General features: G+C 42.3%; 1 protein-coding gene across 1 annotated transcript; it reads right to left on the bottom strand.

Moving 5' to 3' along the window:
- Positions 1-245: 245 nt before the first annotated feature.
- Positions 246-13,738, bottom strand: LOC111971025 (N-acetyllactosaminide beta-1,3-N-acetylglucosaminyltransferase 4). Its single transcript, XM_023997833.2, has 2 exons — positions 13,469-13,738; positions 246-6,002 (listed from the first exon to the last, which is right to left on the bottom strand). The coding sequence occupies exon 2, from the start codon at positions 5,996-5,998 to the stop codon at positions 4,919-4,921; it is 1,080 nt and encodes a 359-aa protein (XP_023853601.1). The 5' UTR covers positions 5,999-6,002; positions 13,469-13,738; the 3' UTR covers positions 246-4,918.
- Between the last annotated feature and the right edge of the window lie 11,648 nt (positions 13,739-25,386).

Below are 25,386 nucleotides of genomic sequence, written 5' to 3'. Positions count from 1 at the left end.
TACCACCATGCTTGAAAATGTGAAGAGTGGTACTCAATGTGTTGGATTTGCCCAAACATAACACTTATTTCAGTTTTTTTAATTTTGTGTTTGTTTTTTATTTTGAATACATTTGCTAAATAAAAAAAGTAAAAGTTTTTGTTTTGTCATTATTGGGTATTGTGTGTAGATTGATGAGGGGGAAAAAACAAATTAATCAATTTTAGAATAACTGTCACGGCCGTTAAAAGAAGAGGACCAAGGTGCAGCGTAGTTAGCGTACATACTTTTAATAGTAGATGTCGCCAACAAAACAATAAACAAACAATACCAAAACAAACCGTGAAGCTTAAGGCTATGTGCCATCAAACAAAGTTAACTTCACACAAAGACAGGTGGAAAAAAGGGCTACCTAAGTATGGTTCTCAGAGACAACGATAGACTCTGAGAACCACACCCGGCCAAACACAAAAATAGAAAACATAGAAATAAAGAAACTAGAATGCCCACCCTAGTCACACCCTGGCCTAACCAAAATAGAGAATAAAAGCCTCTCTATGGCCAGGGCGTGACAATAACATAACAAAATGTGAAAAAAGGGAAGGGGTCTGAATACTTTCTGAATGCACTGTATTGAATTTTCCATGTGGTCTACATTAAACAACATTTATTTAATATAACAGGCTTTTCAAATTAAATATTGGTGCACAATTTCTACTTAAAATACCAAAAGGTACAGAAAAGGCACTCTTCCTAGTTATAGCTCATTGCTCTCAAAAGTATTCAGACATTCAATATTCAGAAATTTAAGTGGCAGTCACTTTTTGTGACTTTATTTAGTTATTTTTTTGTTCATTGGAGGGCTACAGGTACAATATCAAAATGTTATATTCTGTTTAGATCATATTTTCCATTCATTATTTCACACATATACAGAATATTCTTGTTGTACCTGTGTCACAAAACATTTWWAAAAAAGGTACATAACTACAATTGATCATTTTTATCCTATTACAGATGAAGTAATAATACAATTCAGTATGTACAGGAAAAGAAAACACAAAGTGGGCCTCCACCCCCAACTTCCCATTCCAATTCTCCCAAATCCACCCAGCCAACATGTCTCCATCGAACATTTTAGGTGTCAACTTTCATTCCTTGGATGTATTTCTCAATTTAAACCTTTGGCCACGAATAATGATGCAAAACGAAAGTACATTTTCTGCTGTTTTATTTGTTGAGCAAACAAAAGTGCTGGTGTACTGCCAGTTACTAGCTAGACAGTGTGATTAATTATATATGTTAATTGACATGCAAATCCTAGCAGCTAGCAGAGTGGAGGCTATCTATTTCCCTCTCCCATTGGTCTTTGTATTCTTGTAATCATTTAGCTATGTGTTCATAATAATTTGTTTGTGTGTAGCCCTTTAMACTCGTACCCATATACAGGTTGAAAATGACAAATTTGGGCACTAATACATGATGTCAGAGGTCTGGCTCTGCGCATCACAGCGCTGTATGGGTTTTGATTGACAGTTGTTCTGAACTTCAGCACCGCGCAACAAGAAATTGCCSCCATCCCTCCTGGTATTGGGCAACTTTATTTTTTGTCGTTGTCTGAGTGAGGGAAATGCTGTAAATTAAAATGACTCTATGTCTTTTGAAAGATGAKACGTTGAGGATTATAATAAATACATATTTGATGTCATACAAGCAAGCCAAACAACCGTGAGTCCAAATGTGCACTTCACATKTCTAAATCATAAATCTCATGTCATATACAGGGTCAATGTTTATGATCACTAGATTTGATGTACAGTTAGTTACAAGATGACATGCGTCATACCCTGGGTGGTTCTGAATAGAATGCGCCTATGTTTGTTTATTGTGAAGAAAATTAGCCCGGGCACACGCACCTGAATGCAGTCATGTCTCCTTTCTATGCGCACCAAAATGACGATATGGGTTTCTGAATTGCCTTGTGAAAGCCTAACACTGTAAGATCTTAATTGATCATTTAGCTCGTCATGTTGGCAATAGTTGGCAATAGAACAAGCTTTCAAATCATGCCCTCCTGACCCAGATTGCTATATATAAATGGACAGTTTTTGGATTGCGTAAACAACAATAGTAATTTTTTGATTACTGGGATGCAGGATTATGTCCCAAATTAATCAATTACGAGTGTGCTTGCTCTAGTTCCTCAATGGCCCAGCTAGGACAGTTAAAAATAAAAGTACCTTATAGTTGAAGACTTCTTTGAGTCATAAAAATGCGTAGGAACTGTGCACGCCTTGGAGCGACATGTGGTCACTTGGAAACACCAGTTAGTCCTCTCACTCAAACCCTTGTAATTGTTTTGTCTTATGTTGCACCTACCCCACATTTTCCTTATCATGTTACTGAATGTAGCCAGAMTATTTTCAGATTTCATTWTCAACAAATGCAACTGAACAGTACAGTAMATGTAAAATGCACATAATATCAACAGTGTAATTTTGGATTCGGTCTTGTGTCAGTTGCCCTCAAAGCTCATCACTAAGCTAAGGACCMTGGGACTAAACACCTCCCTCTGCAACTGGATCCTGGACTTCCTGAGGGGCCGCCCCCAGGTGGTAAGGGTAGCTAACAACACATCTGCCACGCTGATCYTCAAAACAGGGGCMCCTCAGGCTGCGTGCTTAGTCCCTGTTCACCCATGATTGCATGGCCAAGCACGCCTCCAACACCATCATTAAGTATGCTGACGACACAACAGTGGTAGGCCTRATCACCGACAACRATGAGACAGCMTATTGGGAGGAGGTCAGAGACCTGGCAGCGTGGTGCCAGGTTACAACCTTTCCCTCAACGTGATCAAGACAAAGGAGATGATTGTGGACTACAGGAAAAGGAGGACTGAGCACACCCCCATTCTCATTGACGGGGCTGTAGKGGAACAGGTTGAGAGCTTCAAGTTCCTTGGTATCTACATCACCAAGGAACTATTATGGTCCAAACACACCAAGACAGTCGKGAAGAGGGCACGACATCGCCTATTCCCCCTCACGAGACTGAAAAGATTTGGCATGGGACCTCAGATCCTCAAAAAGTTATACAGCTGCACCATCGAGAGCATCCTGACTGGTTGCATCACCGCCTGGTATGACAACTGCTCGGCCTCCGACAGCAAGGCACTACAGAGGGTAGTGCATACGGCCCAGTACATTACTGGGACGAAGCTTCCTGCCATCCAGGACCTCAAATCAAATACAATTTATTGGTCACATTCACGTGTTTAGCAGATGTTATTGCGGGTGACGCGAAATCTAGGTCAAAAAGGCTTCTTAACAGCTTGCACCCTCAAGCCATAAGACTCTTGAACAGCTAATCAAATGGCTACCCGGACTATTTGCATTGTCCCCACCCCCCATTTTTACGCTACTGCTACTCTCTGTTTATTATCCATGCATAGTCACTTTACCTCTACCTACATGTACATATTACCTCAACTAACCGGTGCCCCCCGCACATTGACTCTGTACCGGAACCCCATGTACACAGTTCTACATTTAAGCATGGATGCTTTCTTGCATCAATTGTCCCTTCATCATCGTGGCATGGGCTGCTTGTGCTCTGTCTTACATGCTCTGCTTGCTAGCGTTCTTTTTTTTTTTGCCTTTCAACGTTTGCATCATTAAATGACCATATAAAATATTGGAAACAGAGGGTATGATGCTTATGAGTTTCTGTACATAACTTTTTGAATGTCAAATATCTGTAACAAAAATAGAAAATACATAAATTAAAAAATAAGGCATTTCTGGATTTCTTTTGTTGGTATTATTATGTGTTTCAAAACATGTGCAGGAGCTCATGTGAAATGAACCTTTTAAACACATTTCAAATTACAGTATGTGCACATGCTAGCAAATAAATTAGGTGGGTAGCTAGCTAAGTGTGTCATTGTAGCAAAGTAATTATAAGCAACAAATCAGAACTCTTAAATATTTTGTTCATTTTTGTTCTTTTATCTATACAATAGGCTATCATTGATTTTGGCCCAATAGGCCTGACATATTACCTCTTTCACGGAGTTTTCCGTTTTGATATGGTTATTTTGCCTAAAAACCTTTGGGCCTGCCAATAGAAAAAAACAAAAAAACAACTCTGCACCCCTGCCCAGCCTGGCCAGTGTCCTGAAGGCATAGCTGCGGGAAGATGTTGAGAGGTCCTGCTTGGAGAGAAGAAAAAAAGTATCCCTGCGCAGCAGTCCTAATATAGGAGTAGTAAAGGTCCAGTGAACTACTTTTGTGAAAAAAAATGACAAAAAAATATTTTCTGTATTGTTATTTTTTTCACAAAGTAGTGCGCTGGGCCTTTACTACTCCTGTATTTGTTTTTTCAGGGGGCGCTGCAGTACCCTCAGCACCTCTATTTCCCGTGGCTATTCCCAAAGGGTGTTTAGCATCCCAGTGGCTCTAAAAGTGCATAGATAGACGTTATTCTCCACTGCTGGCCTGYACTCCAGGCACCATCTCATGATGCTGAAGCCACAGACTCTGGCCAAACCTGTATTTGTTCTCGAGTTCAGTCCTGCTTTAATGTTTCCCATCAATACCTCTGTAACCCACTATACCAGTTTTTAAAGTTTCTATCTCCTTTCCAACCTTACATAATCCTAGAAACATTCTACAAAGTCCTCATCAGAAGTATCAAATGGCACTATATGCATCTCAGTATTCTTAAATGGATCTTACACTGTCTGTGCTGATCTGAACTTACAGGATAAGGGAAGCCAAATGTCAGAATACTTTCAAATTCAAATATAAGTATGGGTAAAGGAAAGTATGCTATTTTAGACCATTCATAAGGATAATTTATCTATGAAAGGAATTCTCAATTTACAGTAGCGAGACAGATAAGCACAGCATGATATACACACACAATGCCTGGTGTCTCACGTCCTTGATGTAAAGCATTGCAGCTTTGGGTCCCGCTGTAGAGACCACATTGTCCACATCTCTGTGGGATTCAGTTTGTGCACCACCATGAGCTCCCTGTAAATGCAGGGGTTGAAGTGTGTCACCCCCTGTTCGAGCCCAAAGGTCTTAAAGCCAGAGTGGTGCGTCAGCGTGATGTTCATCTTCTGTAGGCACAAGCCCACAAAGACATCATCAATGGGGAACAGGTCAATGCTGGACGCTGCCACTTCCAGACTCAGCACAGTCTGATTTGACATCAGGTAGCCCCCACCCCCGGCGTATAGAGGATACGGCTTGTCGGGGTACATCTCCACTGGTATGAAATATTTACTTTGTTTGTCCCGGACTGGATAGCCAGACATGATGTTCCCAGCATACAGTTGCTCAGAGGGCTTGTTGTCCTTAACATATTCCACCAGATTGCTGGTGTGAACAAAAACATCATCGTCCCCTTTGAACACATAGTGTGCCCAGCGGCACTCCAGGCTGAACCATTTGAGGAAGTGGACCTCCTTTAGGGTCAGGTTGAAAAAACTGTCGTCAAAATCCCACTGCAGGATGTCCCCAAACTCTCTGCTCTCCCACTCCAGTACCTGCTGCAGCGGGTAACCCTGTATTGTGTCTGAAGACTTACCTACTAGGAACAATAGTTTCACCTTTTTACCCTGAACATATCCCTTCTTCCCCCATGTGTTCCGAAGTGCAGACCTGCGATCAACCTGGATGGCTGTGGACTTAACTGCCAGCAGGAGAAAGAGGTCTTTCTGACAGGGTATAGGAGACAGCAGGCGGGAGAATGTCCTGCAGTGTTTGTACATGAGGAAGTTACGGTGGGTAGGTGGGATAGAGGATGAAATGTTGTTCACGGTGTCATTCAGGGAGCACTTGAAAACATCCACAGTGGACTGTGACTGTGGTGGCGGGCCAGAGGGAGAAGTGTTCCAGTGCCTGTCTGTGTGGTTCATGCGCAATAGTCTGAGGACGCCAATCAACAACGCAGTCCCAATGACAAGGGACCATCTACAGCGGCGTTGGATTCTGAAGAGGATCCTCATTGTTCTGAAAAACAATTGCAAGCACACCACTTTTTAGCCACAAGGAGACAGAATTGGAACTGGTATATGAAGTAGGCCTAAAATAGGCTACAAGTGGCACAGTTTATTTAGTCTCATACCAAAAGTATGTATGTCACACATTGCTGTGCCTACGACAAGGAGAGGCATATACCTCAGAGGCTTTCTCAAGCACAGAATAATACACCTACAGTTGAAGTCGGAAGTTGACGTACACCTTACCCAAATACATTTAAACTCAGTTTTTCACAATTCTTAACATTTAATCCTCGTAAAAATTCCCTGTCTTAAAGTCAGTTAGAATCACRGCTTTATTTTAAGAATGTGAAATGTCAGAATAATAGAATGATTTTGTTCAGTTTTTATTTCTTTCATCACATTCTCARTGGGGCAGAAGTTTACATACACTCAATTAGTATTTGGTAGCATTGCCTTTGAACTGTTTAACTTGGGTCAAACGTTTCAGGTAGCCTTCCACAAGCTTCCCACAATAAGTTGGGTGAATTTTGTCCCATTCCTCCTGACAGAGCTGGTGTAACTGAGTCAGGTATAGGCCTCCTTGCTCGCACCAGCTTTTTCAGTTCTGCCCACAAATTTTCTATGGATTGAGGTCAGGGCTTTGTGGATGTCCACACCAATACCTTGACTTTGTTGTCCTGAAGCTATTTTGCCAAAACTTTGGAAGTATTCTAGGGGTCATGTCCATTTGGAAGATCCATTTGCGACCAAGCTTTAACTTCCTGACTGATGTCTTGAGATGTTGCTTCAATATATACACATAATTTTCCTACCTCATTATGCCATCTATTTTGTGAAGTGCACCAGTCCCTCCTGCAGCAAAGCAACCCCACAACATGATGCTGCCATCCCCGTGCTTCACAGTTGGGATGTGTCTTCGGCTTGCAAGCCTCCCCTTTTTCCTCCAAACATAACGATGGTCATTATGGCCAAACAGTTCTATTTTTGTTTCATCAGACCAGAGGACATTTTTCCAAAAAGTACGATCTTTGTCCCCATGTGCATTGCAAACCGTAGTCTGGCTTTTTTATGCGGTTTTGGAGCAGTGGCTTCTTCCTGTCTGAGCAGCCTTTCAGGTTATGTCGATATAGGTCTCGTTTTACTGTGGATATAGATACTTTTGTACCTGTTTCCTCCAGCATCTTCACAAGGTCCTTTGCTGTTGTTCTGGGATTGATTTGCACTTTTCGACCAAAGTACATTCATCTCTAGGGGACAGAACGCGTCTCTTTCCTGAGCGGTTTGACGGCTGCGTGATCCCATGGTGTTTATACTTGCATAGTATTGTTTGTACAGATAACGTGGTACCTTCAGGTGTTTGGAAATTGCTCCCAAGTATGAACTTGTGGGTCTACAGATTTTTTTTTCTGAAGTCTTGGCTGATTTCTTTTGATTTCCCCATGATGTCAAGCAAAGAGGCACTGAGTTTGAAGGTAGGCCTTGAAATACATCCACAGGTACACCTCCAATTGACTCAAATGATGTCAATTAGCCTATCAGAAGCTTCTAAAGCCATGACATCATTTTCTGGAATTTTCCAAGCTCTTTAAAGGCACTGTCAATTTAGTGTATGTACATTTCTGACCCAGTAGAATTGTGATACACTGAATTATAAGTGAAATAATAGGTCTGTAAACAATTGTTGGAAAAAAGACTTGTGTCATGCACAAAGTAAATTTCCTAACCGACTTGCCAACACTATAGTTTGTTGACAAGAAATTTGTGGAGTTGTTGGAAAAACGAGTTTTAATGACGCCAACTAAGTTTATGTAAACTTCCGACTTCAACTGTATATGTGGACAATATACAGGCCCTAGGGCAGCGAGGAAATTTKTGTGACTTGACCTTCTCAAACAGTATTTGATTACCCCTGCCCTATGCATGCTTAWCAACCCAGCTAACAATTCTAGGGAGAAATTTTGTAACGTTACGCATAACGTTCCCCTGATGTTTGAGTGTCCAGTTTTCTGCTAGTTTTGGSAACATTCTGTTATTTATCAAAAACCTCCTGAGAACCTATTTTGCATGTTCTGGGTAAGTTCTGTTTGACATTAMGAGAATGGTCTATTGGAAATAGTCCTTGCACGTCACAGAAACATTCCTTTGAAAATGATAGGTTATAACTTAGTGAGACTCTTAAGGGACCGTTCTCTAAAGTTGTGGGAATGTTGGTTTTTGGGGAGCTGGTTTCTACATGTCATCTAGGCCTAGTTATTTCTACTAGTCTGTCTTGATTCCTTATCAAACAACAAAATATAATGCATGATTTAATAAATTGATAACAATTAATCCTATGAGCTCGAGCAATTTGGTTTCTTCTCATTTGTATTATACAACGAGTGTGTCTAATCCTGGATGCCGATTGGTTAATACCGCATTCCGGGCAGTTGTCCATCCTGTTTGCAGTCTCTGTTCAGCCATCACATTCCACTCCTTGCCACTCCTGTCTTTGACAAATGACAGGAGTGGCAAGGAGTGGAATGTTAGCTAACCACCCCAGTGGGTTTGCCGCAGCCCTCACAGTTGCCACCCATGACTACACACCTGCCCAGTCATGTGAAGTCCCTAAATTAGAGCCTAAGGAATTTATTTCAATTGACTGATTTCTTATATGAACTGGAATTCAGTAAAATCTTTMAAATTGTAGCATATTGCGTTTATATTTTTGTTCAGTATATTTCACGACTACCACCGGCTATGATGGCRAAATGCCTATTTGCTGTCCCATCTAAAAAGTCACTGCGTATCCCTATCCCTGTCCCATCCCCTTGCTTTTGGCTAGCATTTGGTTTGACCCACTGTCATCACAACCAATGTCACTGCTACACAGAAAATATACAAATAGTCAGTGACAATAATTTGGCCCAGGTGGTGACCTTCTTTCCCAATCGGGGTTCTGCTGAGGTCCTGCTCCTAGTCTGCTTTCTGACAGATACAGCATCACCTGTGTGTGTGTGTGTGTTCTATGTGAAATGATTTGTCTTCACAAGGTCCTTTGCTGTTGTTCTGGGATTGATTTGTACTTTTCACACCAAAGTACATTCATCTCTAGGGGACAGAAGGCGTCTCCTTCCTAAGCGGTTTGACGGCTGCGTGATCCCATGGTGTTTATACTTGCATACTATTGTTTGTACAGATAAACGTGGTACTTTCAGGTGTTTGGAAATTGCTCCCAAGGATGAACTTGTGGAGGTCTACAATTTTTTTCTGAAGTCTTGGCTGATTTCTTTTGATTTCCCCATGATGTCAAGCAAAGAGGCACTGAGTTTGAAGGTAGGCCTTGAAATACATCCACAGGTACACCTCCAATTGACTCAAATGATGTCAATTAGCCTATCAGAAGCTTCTAAAGCCATGACATCATTTTTTTTAGAATTTTCCAATCTCTTTAAAAGGCACTGTCAATTTAGTGTATGTACATTTCTGACCCAGTGGAATTGTGATACATTGAATTATAAGTGAAATAATAGGTCTGTAAACAATAGTTGGAAAAAAGACTTGTGTCATGCACAAAGTAGATGTCCTAACCGACTTGCCAAAACTATAGTTTGTTAACAAGAAATGTGTGGAGTGGTTGAAAAACAAGTTTTAATGACTCCAACCTAAGTGTATGTAAACTTCCAACTTCAACTGTAAGTGATTATAAATGTATTAACTTGTGACCTACCTCTCACTTTGGGCCCACTTTGGGTCCCAACCCACAGTTTAAGAAACTCTGCTTTACCTCCCTAAGTGTGCACTAATAGCACACCTCATCATTGACTTTAAAGCATTGGATTGAGTTATATATTTTTTTCATTCTGGTTTGTATTTAAAACCYAGCAATAGCATATGATTTCAGATTTTCTGGTCAAAGAGCACTGAACACATTTTATCAGTCATACCTTTCTTTATAATAACATAAGTTGAATATCAATGCCCAATGCTAMATTTTTGGGAAAGATACAATGCCCGTAAGAACCCTGATAATAGTACTTATCTAATTAAGAACTCTTTGTTTGTTTTACAGGTTGTGGAGAGGGTTGCAGTGGAGGTTGTAGAGGAGTGAGCCTTTGACTCCCCTGTACCATAGATGGTGTCCAAACAATTGGGTAATCCGGTGTGTGTGTATGCCAATCAGATTGCAGATTTCTCTGAACCCGTTTGAAAAAATGAATTGTTGAAATTATAAATGTGTTAATTGTTTATATTTAATTGTGTAATCCTGTGTGTGTGTGTGTGTGTGTGTGTGTGTGTGTGTGTGTGCACATCTAAATAAAATGGTCAATATATTTTGTTTAATTCATGCATTTATGAGAAAGTTAAGAAAACCATCTATGGGAACATTTATTGAGTTCCTTACTTTGTAATCTTCAGAGAACATTCCCAGAATGTTCCAAAATCTGTAACCTTCAGAGAGCGTTCCTAACTTTGTAACATTCCACGAACGTTCCCTACTACCTTCAATACAGCCAAAGGAGAACGTTCAAAGAATGTTAAGAAAACCATCCATTTGAACCTTCAGGGAAGATTGGTGCAATGATCAGGGAACATTCCCACAACCTTAAGAACCAAAATATTACTGTATAGAGCAAGTTTTCAAGGTGTTTGTGGAGGCTGGGCGTTGYGGTAATTCGGCCATTCTATGGCTCTGGTGGAATTTTATATACAGCATGCCGAGTGCGGGCGCGATCACGGATCTGGTGGCATTTCAGAGAAGCACCAGATCCATGCTTTCTTTGGCGGGGTGGATTGTGGATTTTTCTCAATGGGAAAGTTACAACAAAAAATGCTTAGGATCACACCAAAACAGTCGTTAAGCGGGCACGACAAAACCTATTCCCACTCAGGAGACTGAAAAGATTTGGCATGGGTCCTCAGATCCTCAAAAGGTTCTACAGCTGCACCATCGAGAGCATCCTGACTGGTTGCATCACTGCCTGGTATGACAAATGCTTGGCTTCTGACCGCAAGGCACAACAGAGGGTAGTGCGAATGGCCCAGTACATCACTGGGGCCAAGCTTCCTGCCATCCAGGATCTCTATACCAGGCGGTGTCGGAGGAAGGCCCTAACCAGGCGGTGTCGGAGGAAGGCCACCCTAGTCATAGACTGTTCTCTCTGCTACCGCACGGCAAGCGGTACCGGAGCGCCAAGTCTAGGTCCAAGAGGCTTCTAAACAACTTCTACCCCCAAACCATAAGACTCCTGAACATCTGGTCAAATGGCTACCCAGACTATTTGCATTGCTGCCCCCCCACATGTACATACTACCTCAACTGGCCACATTGACTGTACTGGCACCCCCCCGTATATATTGTTATTTTTTGCTGCCGCCCTTTAATTACTTGTTACTTTTAGCTCTTATCCATATATATTTTTTTAACTGCACTGTTGGTTAGGGGCTTGTAAGTAAACATTTCACTGTAAGGTCTACACCTGTTGTATTCGGCGCATGTGACTAACATTTGATTTGATTTGATCAATGTTGTCACAGTTACTTCTTGTTGAAAGAGACTTGTCCCGAAGCCAATCCTGCATTGTCTTGGCTGTCTGCTTAGGGTCGTTGTCCTGTTGGAAGGTGAACCAACACCACAGTCTGAGGTACAGAGTGCTCTGGAGCAGGTTTTCATCAAGGATCTCTCTGTACTTTGCTCTGTTCATCTTTGCCTCGATCCTGACTAGTCTACCAGTCCCTGCCGCTGGGGGAAAAAAAAAGACAGCATGATGCTGCCATCACCATGCTTCACCGTAGGGATGGTGCCAGTTTCCTCAGATGTGACGCTTGGCATTCAGGCCAAAGAGTTCCAACCTTGGTTTCATCACTTAGCTTTTCTTTCTAAAACAAGGCCATTTCAATTTTTTTTGTCCATTAAAATACCATCAAATTGATCAAAAATACAGTGTGACATTGTTAATGTTGTAAATGACTATTGTAGCTGGAAACGGCAGATTTATGGAATATCTACATAGCGCTACAGAGGCCCATTTGATGATTAGAAAACTATTTTGCAATTATGTTAGCACAGCTGAAAACTGTTGTCCTGATTAAAGAACCAATTAAACTGGCCTTCTTTAGACTAGTTGAGTATCTGGAGCWTMAGCATTTGTGGGTTCGATTACATTCTCAAACAAAGCACTTTCTTCTGAAACTTGTCAGTCTATTCTTGTTCTGTGAAATTAAGGCTATTCCATGCGAGAAATTGCCAAGAAACTGAAGATCTCGTACAAAGCTGTGTACTACTCCCTTCACAGAACAGCACAAATTGTCCCTAACCAGAATAGAAAGAGGAGTGGGAGGCCCCGGTGCACAACTGAGCAAGAGGACAAGTACATTAGAGTGTCTAGTTTGAGAAACTGACGCCTCACAAGTCCTCAACTGGCAGCTTCATTAAATAGTACCCGCAAAACACCAGTCTCAACATCAATAGTGAAGAGGCGACTCTGGGATGCTGGCCTTCTAGGCAGAGTTGCAAAGAAAAAAAATATCTTAGCCTGGCCAATAAAAATTAAAGATTAAGATGGGCAAAAGAACACAGACTCTGGACAGAGGAACTCTGCCWAGAAGGCCAGCATCCCAGATGATAAACAGGAGAGTTTGAGTGATGAAAGTTGAACAGAGGATCTCAATCTCTAAGCAAGAAACACTTAGGCAAACATTTAAAAAATGTTACATGGAACCTAAACCGCCATCGTGCATTAATGTATTTTGTCCCCCCACAAACGCGATCACGACACGCAGGTTAAAATATCAAAACAAACTCTGAACCAATTACATTCATTTGGAGACWGGYCGTAAAGCATTAAACATTTATGGCAATTTAGCTAGSTAGCTTGCACTTGMTGTCACCTGTTCACACACATGTAAGTCATTATCACACACTATTTAGTTCACTTCTTTGCACCCCATCATTGTGAGGTATCGTTTGTTTTGTGACACGTCTATTCGGGGTTTYCCCGTAATTTACTCCTCCCGTGTATATTMGTTTTTGCCTGCCTCGCTAACGACGCCGTTTGCCTATTCCCTGCCTGTACTTTAGCCAATAGGATTTCCTGTTATCAACCTATCGCCTGATCTCCCGGAGGACGTTACTAGCCTTGTCCCTGCCTGTACTGTTGCTTTTTTGGACCCCTGTGYATGACYTTATGCCTGCCCCTGGACCCATCTACMGACCTCCTCCTGTGGTCCTTTCCAATAAAYACCTGCTGCGCCCTGCGCTTGAAACCAGCTCTCTGTCTCCCATCGTGTTCATTACAGCATCGTGCATAAGAACAGCCCWTGGCCAATATACTGTACAATGACTATATGCCACACCACCTCGTGCCTTATTGCTTAAATATACAGCACCAACTACATAAATATCTATTAGGGTCCATTATCTGCTAACTGGACAAAAAAAAATGTATTCTTAACCATTTACATTTTTTTYTTCAAAACAACATGGTTTTCACTTACTTGTTATTAAAAGAAGAMGCAGTTGGACAATCAAAAACGTTTGTGCGAATTGAAGTGTGTGTCAAACATCCATAGCAAAGTCCAACAGGATGCGCAAGCAATGTTTGTACATCTGTCGCTAAAACGCTCAATTTATAATTTGCTTGATACCGTTATGTATGATAGGCCTAATATACCCGCGTTTTTAAGAAGTTATGCTATTCGTCTAGAGAATCGTTTGGACCTTACTTAACTATACTATATTCAATGGTTACCAAAGTTCCAGTTGCCTACAGTCCGGGGAGGGAAGTTGCCTTTATAGTCACGTTTAGCAGACCAGAAGGGCGTGCCTTGTACTTTGACATTAATAAGGCACTCTACCACCCTTACATAATCTTTTTAGTGTGCTTGCTGAAGACAAGACACTAGATGTCTTACATACTTTTTATTAGTGTGCTTGCAGAAGGAAAAAACTATAGATTTCTTACATACTGTACTCATTATTATTTATTTCCTTCAGCTCACTTTAAGATACTAACACAAAACCAACTTTCATTTATTTTTTGGGTTGTGTTTCAGATTATTTTGTGCCAAGTAGAAAATAATGGTTTGCTTTGCTTTATCWTGGCCAGGTCGCAGTTGTAATTGAGAACTTGTTCTCAACTGGCCTACCTGGTTAAATAAATGTGAAAAAAAGGTATATAATGTAGTTTGTAAATAACCTAGTTTGAGAAACAGACGCCTCACAAGTCCTCAACTGGCAGCTTCATTAAATTGTACCTGCAAAACACCAATCTCAACGTCAACAGTGAAGAGGTGACTCTTCAAAAAAATCTCCTGTGCAGTTAGTTTTGCATACTACATTTTGCATAGTTCGTTCTATCGGTTTGGTTGCCAGAGACACAAGTGACCCAGTTGTTCAGTCTTTTTGTTCTGTATCTAACTGTTTCATTGACATACTGGCTGGCAACATTCGTATCACACATCCATAACAATGAGCTAATGAGGCACGATTTCGCGTGGTATAGAAAATGTGTTCTCTTGTCAGGACACTGTTGTTCAGAGGAGCTAGCCAACAACACAGCTAACACAACCACTTCAAACTGAAGCTGGAAAGACTGCAAACTAGCTGCACTTTGTTTCGTTGACATTTCTTTGTATATCCATAAAAATTATGCCAGCTGATTCATGATTTCAACTGGCTGAGAAACGCTGCCTGTCTGTCTCGTCCCGACACGTTCACCTGTCTGTCKCGTCCCGAYTYACGACACGTTCATTACTATGGGACAGCTTGAGATCAAATGTGAATATTGAAACAATGTTGCAAATGTAGTAGAGACAGAGACAGGTTTATACAAATCTCCACTGTTGAAAACKAAATGGTAGYCTAAAAGAAATGTGAGATAATGTCGAGCTTTTTTTCGTGGAAATCAGGTTTATAAATTGCCTGGCTGGGCTGATGAGACAGTGGATTGTGCAGTCAGATGGAACAGAGTAAATRGGCATTTTAATGTCATAGATTTAGCAGGTGGTAACTTGTGGAATAGACACCAGCTGGAATGCGGTTTTAACCAATCAGCATTAGATCCACCCATTGTATAAGACTGATTATGCCACACAGCTCACTCAACCCACTGAAGTAACCATAACAACCCCACACACATTAAACATTTCAATAGCGGCCCCACTTATCCTAGCCAACTCCCTCGATTACCTGACTATAGGCCTACCTATCCAGTGGTGATTTTAGCATGTAAATCTTGGTGGGGCAAACTCAACATATATATTTTTTTAGATGCATGYCAGCAAAGCCACTTCACAACACCAAACAATACATTAATTGCACTCTAAAAGGTGACAAGCGGTGCCCACAAACTGTTAGAGCTTTCTTTCCTGCCTAGAAGGCCAGCACTGGCAGCTTCATTAAATAGTACCCGCAAAAACAGTCTCAACGTCAAAAGTGAAGAGGCAACTCCAACTATTTAATGAAGCTGCCAGTTGAGGACTTGTGAGGCGTCGGTTTCTCAAACTAGACACACTAATGTACTTGTCCTCTTGCTCAGTTGTGCACCGGGGCTTCCCACTCCTCTTTCTATTCTGGTTAGAGACAATTTGTGCTGTGTCCCTGTGAAGGGAGTAGTACACAGCTTTGTATGAGATCTTCAGTTTCTTGCCTTCATTTCTCAGAACAAGAATAGACTGACGAGTTTCAGAAGTGCTTTGTTTGAGCCTGTAATCAAACCACAAATGTCGATGCTCCATATACTCAACTAGTCTAAAGAAGGCCAGTTTAATTGGTTCTTTAATCAGACCAACAGTTTTCAGCTGTGCTAACATAATTGCTAAATAGTTTTCTAATGATCAATTAGGTTTTTAAAATGATAAACATGGATTAGCTAACACAATGTGCCATTGGAACACAGGAGTGATGGTTGCTGATAATGGGCCTCTGTAGGCCTATTGTCACGTTCTGACCTTTATTTCCTTGTTTTTTGTCTTTATTTAGTATGGTCAGGGCGTGAGTTGGGTTGGGCAGTCTATGTTTGTTTATCTATGTTTTTCTATTTCTGTGTTTGGCCTGATATGGTTCTCAATCAGAGGCAGGTGTTAGTCATTGTCTCTGATTGGGAACCATATTTAGGTAGCCTGTTTTGTGTTGGGTTTTGTGGGTGGTTGTTTTCAGTCTTTGTGTGTCTGCACCAGATAGAACTGTTTCGGTTGTCACATTTGTTATTTTTGTATTTGAGTGTTCACCTTTATTAAATTAAGATGAACAATTACCACGTTGCACCTTGGTCCTCTTCTTCTCCTCCAGACGACAACCGTTACACCTATGTAGATATTCCATAAAAACAATCTGCCATTTCCATCTACTTTGTGCATGACACAAGTAACTTTTCCAACAATTGTTTACAGATTATTTCACTGTATCACAATTCCAGTGCATCAGAAGTTTACATACACTAAGTTGACCGTGCCTTTAAACAGCTTGGAAAATTCCAGAAAATTATGTCATGGTTAGAAGCTTCTGATAGGCTAAATGACATCATTTGAGTCAATTGGAGGTGTACCTGTGGATGTATTTCAAGGCCTACCTTCAAACTCAGTGCCTCTTTGCTTGACATCATGGGAAAATCAAAAGAAATCAGCTAAGACCTCAGAAAAAAATTGTAGACCTCCACAAGTCTGGTTCATCCTTGGGAGCAATTTCCAAACGCCTGAAGGTACCACGTTTATCTGTACAGACAATAGTACGCAAGTATAAACACCATGGGACCACGCAGCCGTCATACCGCTCAGGAAAAGAAGACGCATTCTGTCCCCTAGAGATGAACGTACTTTGGTGCGAAAAGTGAAAATCAATCCCTGAAAAACAGCAAAGGACCTTGTGAAGATGGAGGAAACAGGTACAAAAGTACTTATATCCACAATAAACGAGTCCTATATCAACATAACCCGAAAGTCCACTCAGCAAGGAAGAAGCCGCTGCTCCAAAACCGCCATAAAAAAAGCCAGACTACGGTTTGCAAATGCACATGGGGACAAAGATCGTACTTTTTGGATAAATGTCCTCTGGTCTGATGAATCAAAAATAGAACTACTTGGCATAATGACCATCGTTATGTTTGGAGGAAAAAGGGGGAGACTTGCAAGCCGAAGAACACCATCCCAAACGTGAAGCACGGGGGTGGCAGCATCATGTTGTGGGGGTGCTTTGCTGCAGGAGGGACTGGTGTATTTCACAAAATAGATGGCATCATGAGGTAGGAAAATTATGTGGATATATTGAAGCAACATCTCAAGACATCAGTCAGGAAGTTAAAGCTTGGTCACAAATGGGTCTTCCAAATGGACAATGACCCCAAGCATACTTCCAAAGTTGAGGCAAAATGGCTTCAGGACAACAAAGTCAAGGTATTGGAGTGGACATCACAAAGCCCTGACCTTTGCCCACAAAATTTGTGGGCAGAACTGAAAAAGCGTGTGCGAGCAAGGAGGCCTATAAACCTGACTCAGTTACACCAGCTCTGTCAGGAGGAATGGGTCAAAATTCACCCAACTTATTGTGGGAAGCTTGTGGAAGGCTACCCAAAATGTTTGACCAAGTTAAACAATTTCAAGGCAATGCTACAAATACTAATTGAGTGTATGTAAACTTCTGAACCACTGGAAATGTGATGAAAGAAATAAAAGCTGAAATAAATCATTTTTTTATTCAGACATTTCACATTCTTAAAATAAAAAGTGGTGATCCTAACCCTAATTTCTACTAGGATTAAATGTCATTGAATTGTGAAAAACTGAGTTGAAATGTATTTGGCTAAGCTGTATGTCATTTCTGACTTCAACTGATATATATACACATATTTTAGCAAAAAATGTGGGCCAGTATGACGAGTCACCACTGAATCTATCTACTGTACAACAGTCACTTTTACTACTGCAGTGTAGGGGAGAACCTAGACGAAAGTAACACGGGCAAAAGTAACACGCCTATTTTCATCACGTTCCTAATGTGGAAGACGAACTCCCTGCAAAAAAACAGACCAGTCTGACCATGTTTCGCTGAATTATTAACCAAAAGGGATTCTGAGGCGTGTACAGTGCCGTGAAAAAGCCCCCTGTTCTGATATTCTCGACTTGTGCATATATCTTTTTATCAGATCTTCAACCAAAACCTAATATTAGATAAAGTAGTGAAGAAATAACACAACAATTACATATTTATTTCATAACCAAAGTTATCAACACCCATGCCCCTGTGTGAAAAAGTAGTTGCCCGCATACACTCAATAACTGTCGTTGTAACGGCAGCCTTCCCTCTCTTCAAGAGAAGAGGAGGTGTAGCAGGGATCGGACCAAGACGCAGCGTAGTTGGTGCTCAACATATTTAATAATGAAACAGTGAACACTTAACAATTACAAAAATAACAAAATGTGGCAAACCGATACAGTCCTAGCTGGTGCAGAGAAAACACAGAGACAGGAAACAACCACCCACAAATCCCAACACAGAACAAGCCAACTATATATGATTCCCAATCAGAGACAACACACAACACCTGCCTCTGATTGGGAACCATATTAGGCAAACATAGAAACAGACAAACTAGACACACAACATAGAATGCCCACCCAGCTCACATCCTGACCAACACTAAAACAAACAAAACACACAAGAACTATGGTCAGAACGTGACAGTACCCCTCCTGAGGTGCGGACTCCGAACGCACCCCCTAAAACTCTAGGGAGGGTCTGGGTGGGATCTGTCCGCGGTGGCGCTCCGGCGCTGGACGAGGACACCACTCCACCATTGTCTTTGTCCCCTCCTTAGTGTCCTTTGAGTGGCGACCCTCGTCGCCGACCTTGGCCTAGGACCCTCACAAAGGGCCCCATCAGACTGAGGAGACAGCTCCGAACCGAGAGGTAGCTTAGGACAGAGAGGTAGCTCAGGACAGAAGGTAGCTCCGGACTGAATGGCAGCTCCGGATGAATGGCAGCTCCGGACTGGAGGGCAGCTCATGACTGGAGGGCAGCTCATGACTGAGGGCAGCTCATGACTGGAGGGCACTCATGACTGGAGGGCAGCTCATGACTGGAGGTCGGCTCTGGGGCTCCTGATGGCTGGCGCTCTGGCGCTCCTGACTGGCTGGCGCTCTGGGGCTCCTGACTGGCTGCGGCTCTGGCGGCTCCTGACTGGCTGGCGGCTCTGGCGGCTCCTGACTGGCTGGCGGCTCTGGCGGCTCCTGACTGGCTGGCGCTCTGACTGACGGACGGTTCTAGCGGCTCCTGACTGACGGACGGCTCTAATGGCTCGGGACAGACGGGCGGCTCTAATGGCTCGGGACAGACGGCGGGCTCTAATAGCTCGGGACAGACGGGCGGCTCTAATGGCTCGGGACAGACGGGCGGCTCTGACGGCTGGGACAGACGGGCGGCTCAGATGGCGCTGGGCAGACGGATGGCTCAGATGGCGCTGGGCAGACGGATGGCTCAGATGGCGCTGGGCAGACGGATGGCTCAGATGGCGCTGGGCAGACGGACGGCTCAGATGGCGCTGGGCGGCAGGCAGCCCAGATGGCGCTGGCAGGCAGGCAGCTCAGACGGCGCTGGGCAGGCAGGCAGCTCAGACGCGCGTGGCAGGCAGGCAGCTCAGACGGCGCTGGGTAGGCAGGCAGCTCAGACGGCGCTGGCAGGCAGGCAGCTCAGACCTGCTGAGGCGCACAGTAGGCCTGGTGCGTGTTGCCGGAACTGGTGGTACCGTTTGTAGACATGCACCTCAAGGCTAGTGCGGGGAGCAGGACAGGCACACTGGACTCTCGAGGCGCACTATACACCTGGTGCGTGGTACCGGCACTGGTGGTACCGGGCTGAGGGCACGCACCTCAGGCGAGTGCGGGGAGAAGGAACAGTGCGTACAGGGCTCTGGATACGCACAGTAAGCTTGGTGCGTGGTGCCGGACTGGTGGTACCGGGCTGGAGACACGCACCACAGGAGAGTGTGTGGAGGAGAACAGAGTTCTGGAGACGCACAGGAAGCCTGGTGCGTGGTGCTGGCACCGATGTACTGGGCTGAGGGCACGCACCTCAAGGCGAGTGCGGGGTGCTGGAACTGGAGGCCTGGTACGTGGCGCCGGCACCGGAGAGCTGGTGCATGGGGCTGCCACAGGAGAGCTGGTGCGCTGAGCTGGCACAGGACGTGCAGGGCTAGGAAGGCGCACAGGAGGCCTGGTGCGTGAGCTGGCACAGTCTTCACCAGACGGCTAGCCCACACCTCAGGACGAGTATGGAGAGCTGACTCAGGTGACATCAAATCCCCGACATGTTCCGTCGGGCGGATGTCGTGCCTCATGCACCAAACCAGCAAATCCCTCATTTCTCTCTCCTCCAATTTCCCCATTAGAGCCTTCACAGTCTCTACTTCGCTCACCTCCAATACCGCCCTCACTGGCTCTGGTTCCATCCTTGGCTCCTTACGGTAAGCAGGGGAGTTGGCTCAAGTCTCCTACTTGACCAGCTACACACCCCTTTATCCCCCCCCAATACATTTTTGGGGGAGCCTCCTCGGCTTCCAGCCGCTCTGCCTTGCTAGCGCCTCATAATGCCGCCTCTCTGCTTTTGCTGCCTCCAGCTCTGCTTTGGGGCGGCGACATTCCTCTGGCTGTGCCCAGGGTCCTTTTCCGTCCAGCTCATCCTCCCATGTCCACTCCTGAACTCGCTGCTGCTGTCGCTGCTGCCCGTTGCTACGCTGCTTGGTCCGAGATTGGTGGGTGGTTCTGTAACGGCAGCCTTCCCTCTCTTCAAGAGAAGAGGAGGTGTAGCAGGGATCGGACCAAGACGCAGCGTAGTTGGTGCTCAACATATTTAATAATGATAAAAAGTGAACACTTAACAATTACAAAAATAACAAAATGTGGCAAACCGATACAGTCCTAGCTGGTGCAGAGAAAACACAGAGACAGGAAACAACCACCCACAAAATCCCAACACARAACAAGCCAMCTATATATGATTCCCAATCAGAGACAACACACAACACCTGCCTCTGATTGGGAACCATATTAGGCCAAACATAGAAACAGACAAACTAGACACAYAACATAGAATGCCCAYCCAGCTCACGTYCTGACCAACACTAAAACAAGCAAAACACACAAGAACTTTGGTCAGAACGTGACAGTCGTGCCACCTTTAGCTGCAATGACTGCAACCAAACACTTCCTGTAGTTGTTGATCAGTAACATTGCCGTGGGTGATTTTTGGCACACTCTTCAACGCTGAACTGCTTTAACTCTGAGACATTTGTGGGTTTTTGAGCATGAATTGTTCTCTTCAGGTATTCCCATAACATCTCAAAATCGGGTTTAGTCTGGACTTTGACTAGGCCATTCCAAAACGTTACATTTGTTGCTTTTCAGCCATTCTGATGTAGACTTGCTTGTGTGTTTTGGGTCATTGTCTTGCTGCATGAACCAGCTATGCTTCAGCTCACAGACGGATGGCCTGGAATTCTCCTGTAGAATTCTGTGCGAAAGTAAACTGATGACCTTGAATAAAATAAAATAAAATGTTTCAGCACAGGCCATTGTCTCCTCTAGTTCATATTGCTTTTATAATGTTAGCAAAATATCAACAAGTGACTGAATGTTTGAAAATTATATATGATATTAGAATTATGCATTAATCAATTGACTTGGAGGATCATCTTCTCACATAAGCTTTTATCAACACATTAGTGGTTAAAAATATAAATCTTTATGATTCTAGTGGTCAATTTCCTTATGTCAAAATATTGTGGTTGCGCAACATTGCAATGTTGACGCATGGTTCTTTCAGTAATTATTAATTATTCAAATAATAATATCAAATAATATCAATAAAATGAATAATCAATAATTATTCAAATTGACACACATGAAACTATGTCGAATAGTACATTTGTTTAAAGTAACGAGCATTACAAACCAGAAACATGAAGATAAGACAGATATTGTGCACTTCTCACCAGCTGTTACTTCAATCCCAAGGCTGTGTTACTCCCACCCCGCTGGCAGGTACAAAAGTAACATTACGGTTGTTCTGTTCTCGGTATATTTAATAGAAATTAAATTACAGTTGATAAATGGTAGAGGACATATGCAAGTTGTTTGCCATAACATATGGCGTCTCTAGCGATCTGAGTAATTCGTWAAAAAAAAAAAMWAAAATTGTTACTTTCTGCCCGGTTAAATATAAATCTGCTTACACAAAATATATTTCTGTATACATGAGTTTTCATAGCACAATATATGTTATACTGTAACAGAGACAGAGTTTATTCATCAAAGAAAAAACAGTGTGCTTATGACGGTTGTTATAGACTGTTTGCAAAGACAAAGGATAAAAAGATATTGCGATATACCTTGCTCATCAAATGATATTGGTTCCTACTACTAGCTGCACAGTAATACAAACAAAAGTGTCAGATTACAGTACTGTTCTTACTTGATTATCACAACGTTTTACACCAGTATAATGGATATATAGTACACATTGTGAAATTGGTTATTCGATCTCTATACCTAGACTCGAATGTTCTCTTGCCTGGAGCTGTGAAACTGGTTATGTGACCTTTATACATGGTCTAGAATGTTCTTTTACCTGGAACTAGTCATATGCGATCTCCATACTTGTTATAGATATTTTTTTGAGACGAAAGTAACACACACCTATTTAGGTGAGGTGCTGGCTAGCGGAGTTGAACACTTGAAAAATTAAAGGAGCCGCACACTCTAGGAGCTCAGATGCAATAATTTAATAACATAATATCCAACGTYTCGACAGACACGCGGTCTTCATCAGGGTRTAATGACAAACACTGCAGGGTGACTAGTTTATATAGTATCAAAGGACACACAGGTGTCTGTAATCATCAGTGTTGCCAACTAATTTTCAGGGTAAGTTGCTAGAGGCAGGTTGATTTGTTGCTAAAAGTTGCTAAATCACGTGCTGGCCTGCTGCTGCCTGTGCACGAGCTGAGCGCCTGATGCTGCTGACGTCACTCACAATGCACTTTGCAGCCAGGCAAGTGTGTTGTGACTTGAGTGTGACAGAGAAAATCGTGTGTGTCATTTTGAGGGAAAATGCGTGCATTTTAGCGTTTGGGTCACTTTTCAAAAGTTGCTAAAAGTTCCCTTTTTTTAAGTAGCTAAATTTGTTGCCAGGGTAGTCTGAAAAGTGTCTAAATCTAGCAACAAAATTGCTAAATTGGCATCACTGGTAATCATGGCCTGATATCATTGGTTAATTGTTAGATATAAAAATGATGTGGGTTTAACAAAGCACGAATTAAAAGTACGAATCTCGGAGCATCGTAGCACCATTAGGTACAAAAACTCGACTTATCCAGTTGCGGCCCACTTTTTGGAAGCAAACAACTCGATTTCGTCCCTACGTTATGTCGGCTTTGAACATGTCACCGGGTGACCTCGACAATTTATTGTTAAAACGAGAGGCTGCCTGGATCTTTAATTTAAAAGACCCTTGCTCCCTTCGGTCTCAACGTAGACTTTGATATGAAGCCATTATTGTGATTTTGCTATTGTAAATGTTTGTAGGCCTTTGTAGCCAAATTGTATCTGTGATCATATGCTATCCATTCATGTTTTTGGTATATTATTTTTTACATCTGAGAATTAACCAATGATATCAGGCCACACTCGGCCATGATTACAGACACCTGTGTGTGTCCCTTTGACACTATATAAACTAGTCACCCTGCAGTGTTTGTCATTATACCCTGATGAAGACAGCTTGTCTGTCAAAACGTTGGATATTAGGTTACTCAATTATTGCATCTGAGCTAGAGTGTGCGGCTCTCCTTAMATTTTTTCTAGATGGTGTTCATACCTGGCGCAGGTAAGGTGAAATTGTAATGTCAGAACTATACCTATCATGTAGTGAGAAGGCACTACAAAATGTAAAAAGCAACATTTGTTTTTGTCCATACAATCTACCTCAGCTGCTCAAACAATTCTGTATCCACCTAAGTGTCATAGCATGAGTTTTGTTCTACCTCCAAAAGCTTCAAAACACACTAGCAAAGCTTTGCATTCCCACCAACAGACCCAAACCAACAATGCCCATACACACTTCCATGTTGGATCCTCCACTGTTCTTGAACCATTTATGCTACAAACCCCAAATCAATGTTGACATGTGCAGACGGACGTCCATTCATTTCAATGGCGGAAGAACTGCCACAGAACTGTCAGAAGGTTCAAACTAAAGCGATTAACACAAAACCAACTTCCAAATGTACAGACTGACCCAATTTAGATTGCCTAAGAAAATATTTTTGAAAGCATGTATACTTTTTGTATTACAACAATATTAAATGAGCTCCCAATGCATTAATGATAAAAAATAATTCTAAACCCATCTCCTCTTTCACTATTTAAGCTATCAACACCAAACCAACGTTGAGACGTTCAGACTGACCCAACTTAGATTGTCTACATTCCGATTTTGTATCATATTTATACTTTTTGAATTATAACMATTTTTTAAATTGGCATAAAATGAACATGGATTTGAACCACAAGGTTTGAATGAGAACCACAGGAATACAGTGGCAGTTATTTAAAATGGTCCTGCTCCTTGGTCAATTAAGCAACAAGACAAACTTTAGAACTTTAAACTATAAATGAACAATATATATATATATTAGGGAGTTTTTCCTGGCCACTGTGCTTTCGCTTCTGCTGCATTGGTTCCTCTTTGCGGTCTAGACCGTGTAACTGTAAAACTTTATGCAAACTGCTTATGTAAAAAGGGCTTCATGAAATGGACAAAAAAAATTGAATCTTGTCGTGCWTTCTGAAATGTTTTTTTTCTTTGTTCCTCGTATCTATTGATCTGCAACATGCATGTTGTAGCACAGGGATCATCAACTACATTCAGCTGCGGGACAATTTTTTCCTGAGCGAATGGTCAGGGGGCTGGAACATAATTACAAATCATTTGTAGACTGCAAATTGAMSGCAAGAAAACAAAACAGATATATTTGACTAAAACAGTAATTTCAAACCTTACATGTGTGGGGGATACTTTGGAAAAGATTTCCAAATTGTAAATCACTTGGAGCTGATTTGTGTAATTTTTATAGTCTTATGTCCAACAATAAAATATTAAAAATAAATAAAATGTTTTACTTAGAAAACGTTGGGCCACAATATCAGCCGCGGGCCAAATTCGGCCCATGGGCCGCCAGTTGGGGAACCCTGTTGTAGCATGTCTGTCATTCACCATGTCCATAAGAGCATTATTCATTTTTACATTTTGGCCATTAGCATACACTTGTCCAGAGCGACATACAGTTAGGGCATTCAACTAAGGTAGGTAAGACAAGCGCATATCGCAGTCATTATTCACATAAATAAGGTAATTTCAACAAACG

This window comes from Salvelinus sp. IW2-2015, linkage group LG12 (assembly GCF_002910315.2).
Source record: "Salvelinus sp. IW2-2015 linkage group LG12, ASM291031v2, whole genome shotgun sequence".
NCBI classification, from domain to species: domain Eukaryota; kingdom Metazoa; phylum Chordata; class Actinopteri; order Salmoniformes; family Salmonidae; genus Salvelinus; species Salvelinus sp. IW2-2015.
This window is presented reverse-complemented; position numbering and strand designations above follow the sequence as displayed.

What these genes read in the sequence shown, in the direction of transcription:
- LOC111971025 (XM_023997833.2), bottom strand. Translation starts at nt 5,998, where the DNA reads ATGAGGATCCTCTTCAGAATCCAACGCCGCTGTAGATGGTCCCTTGTC.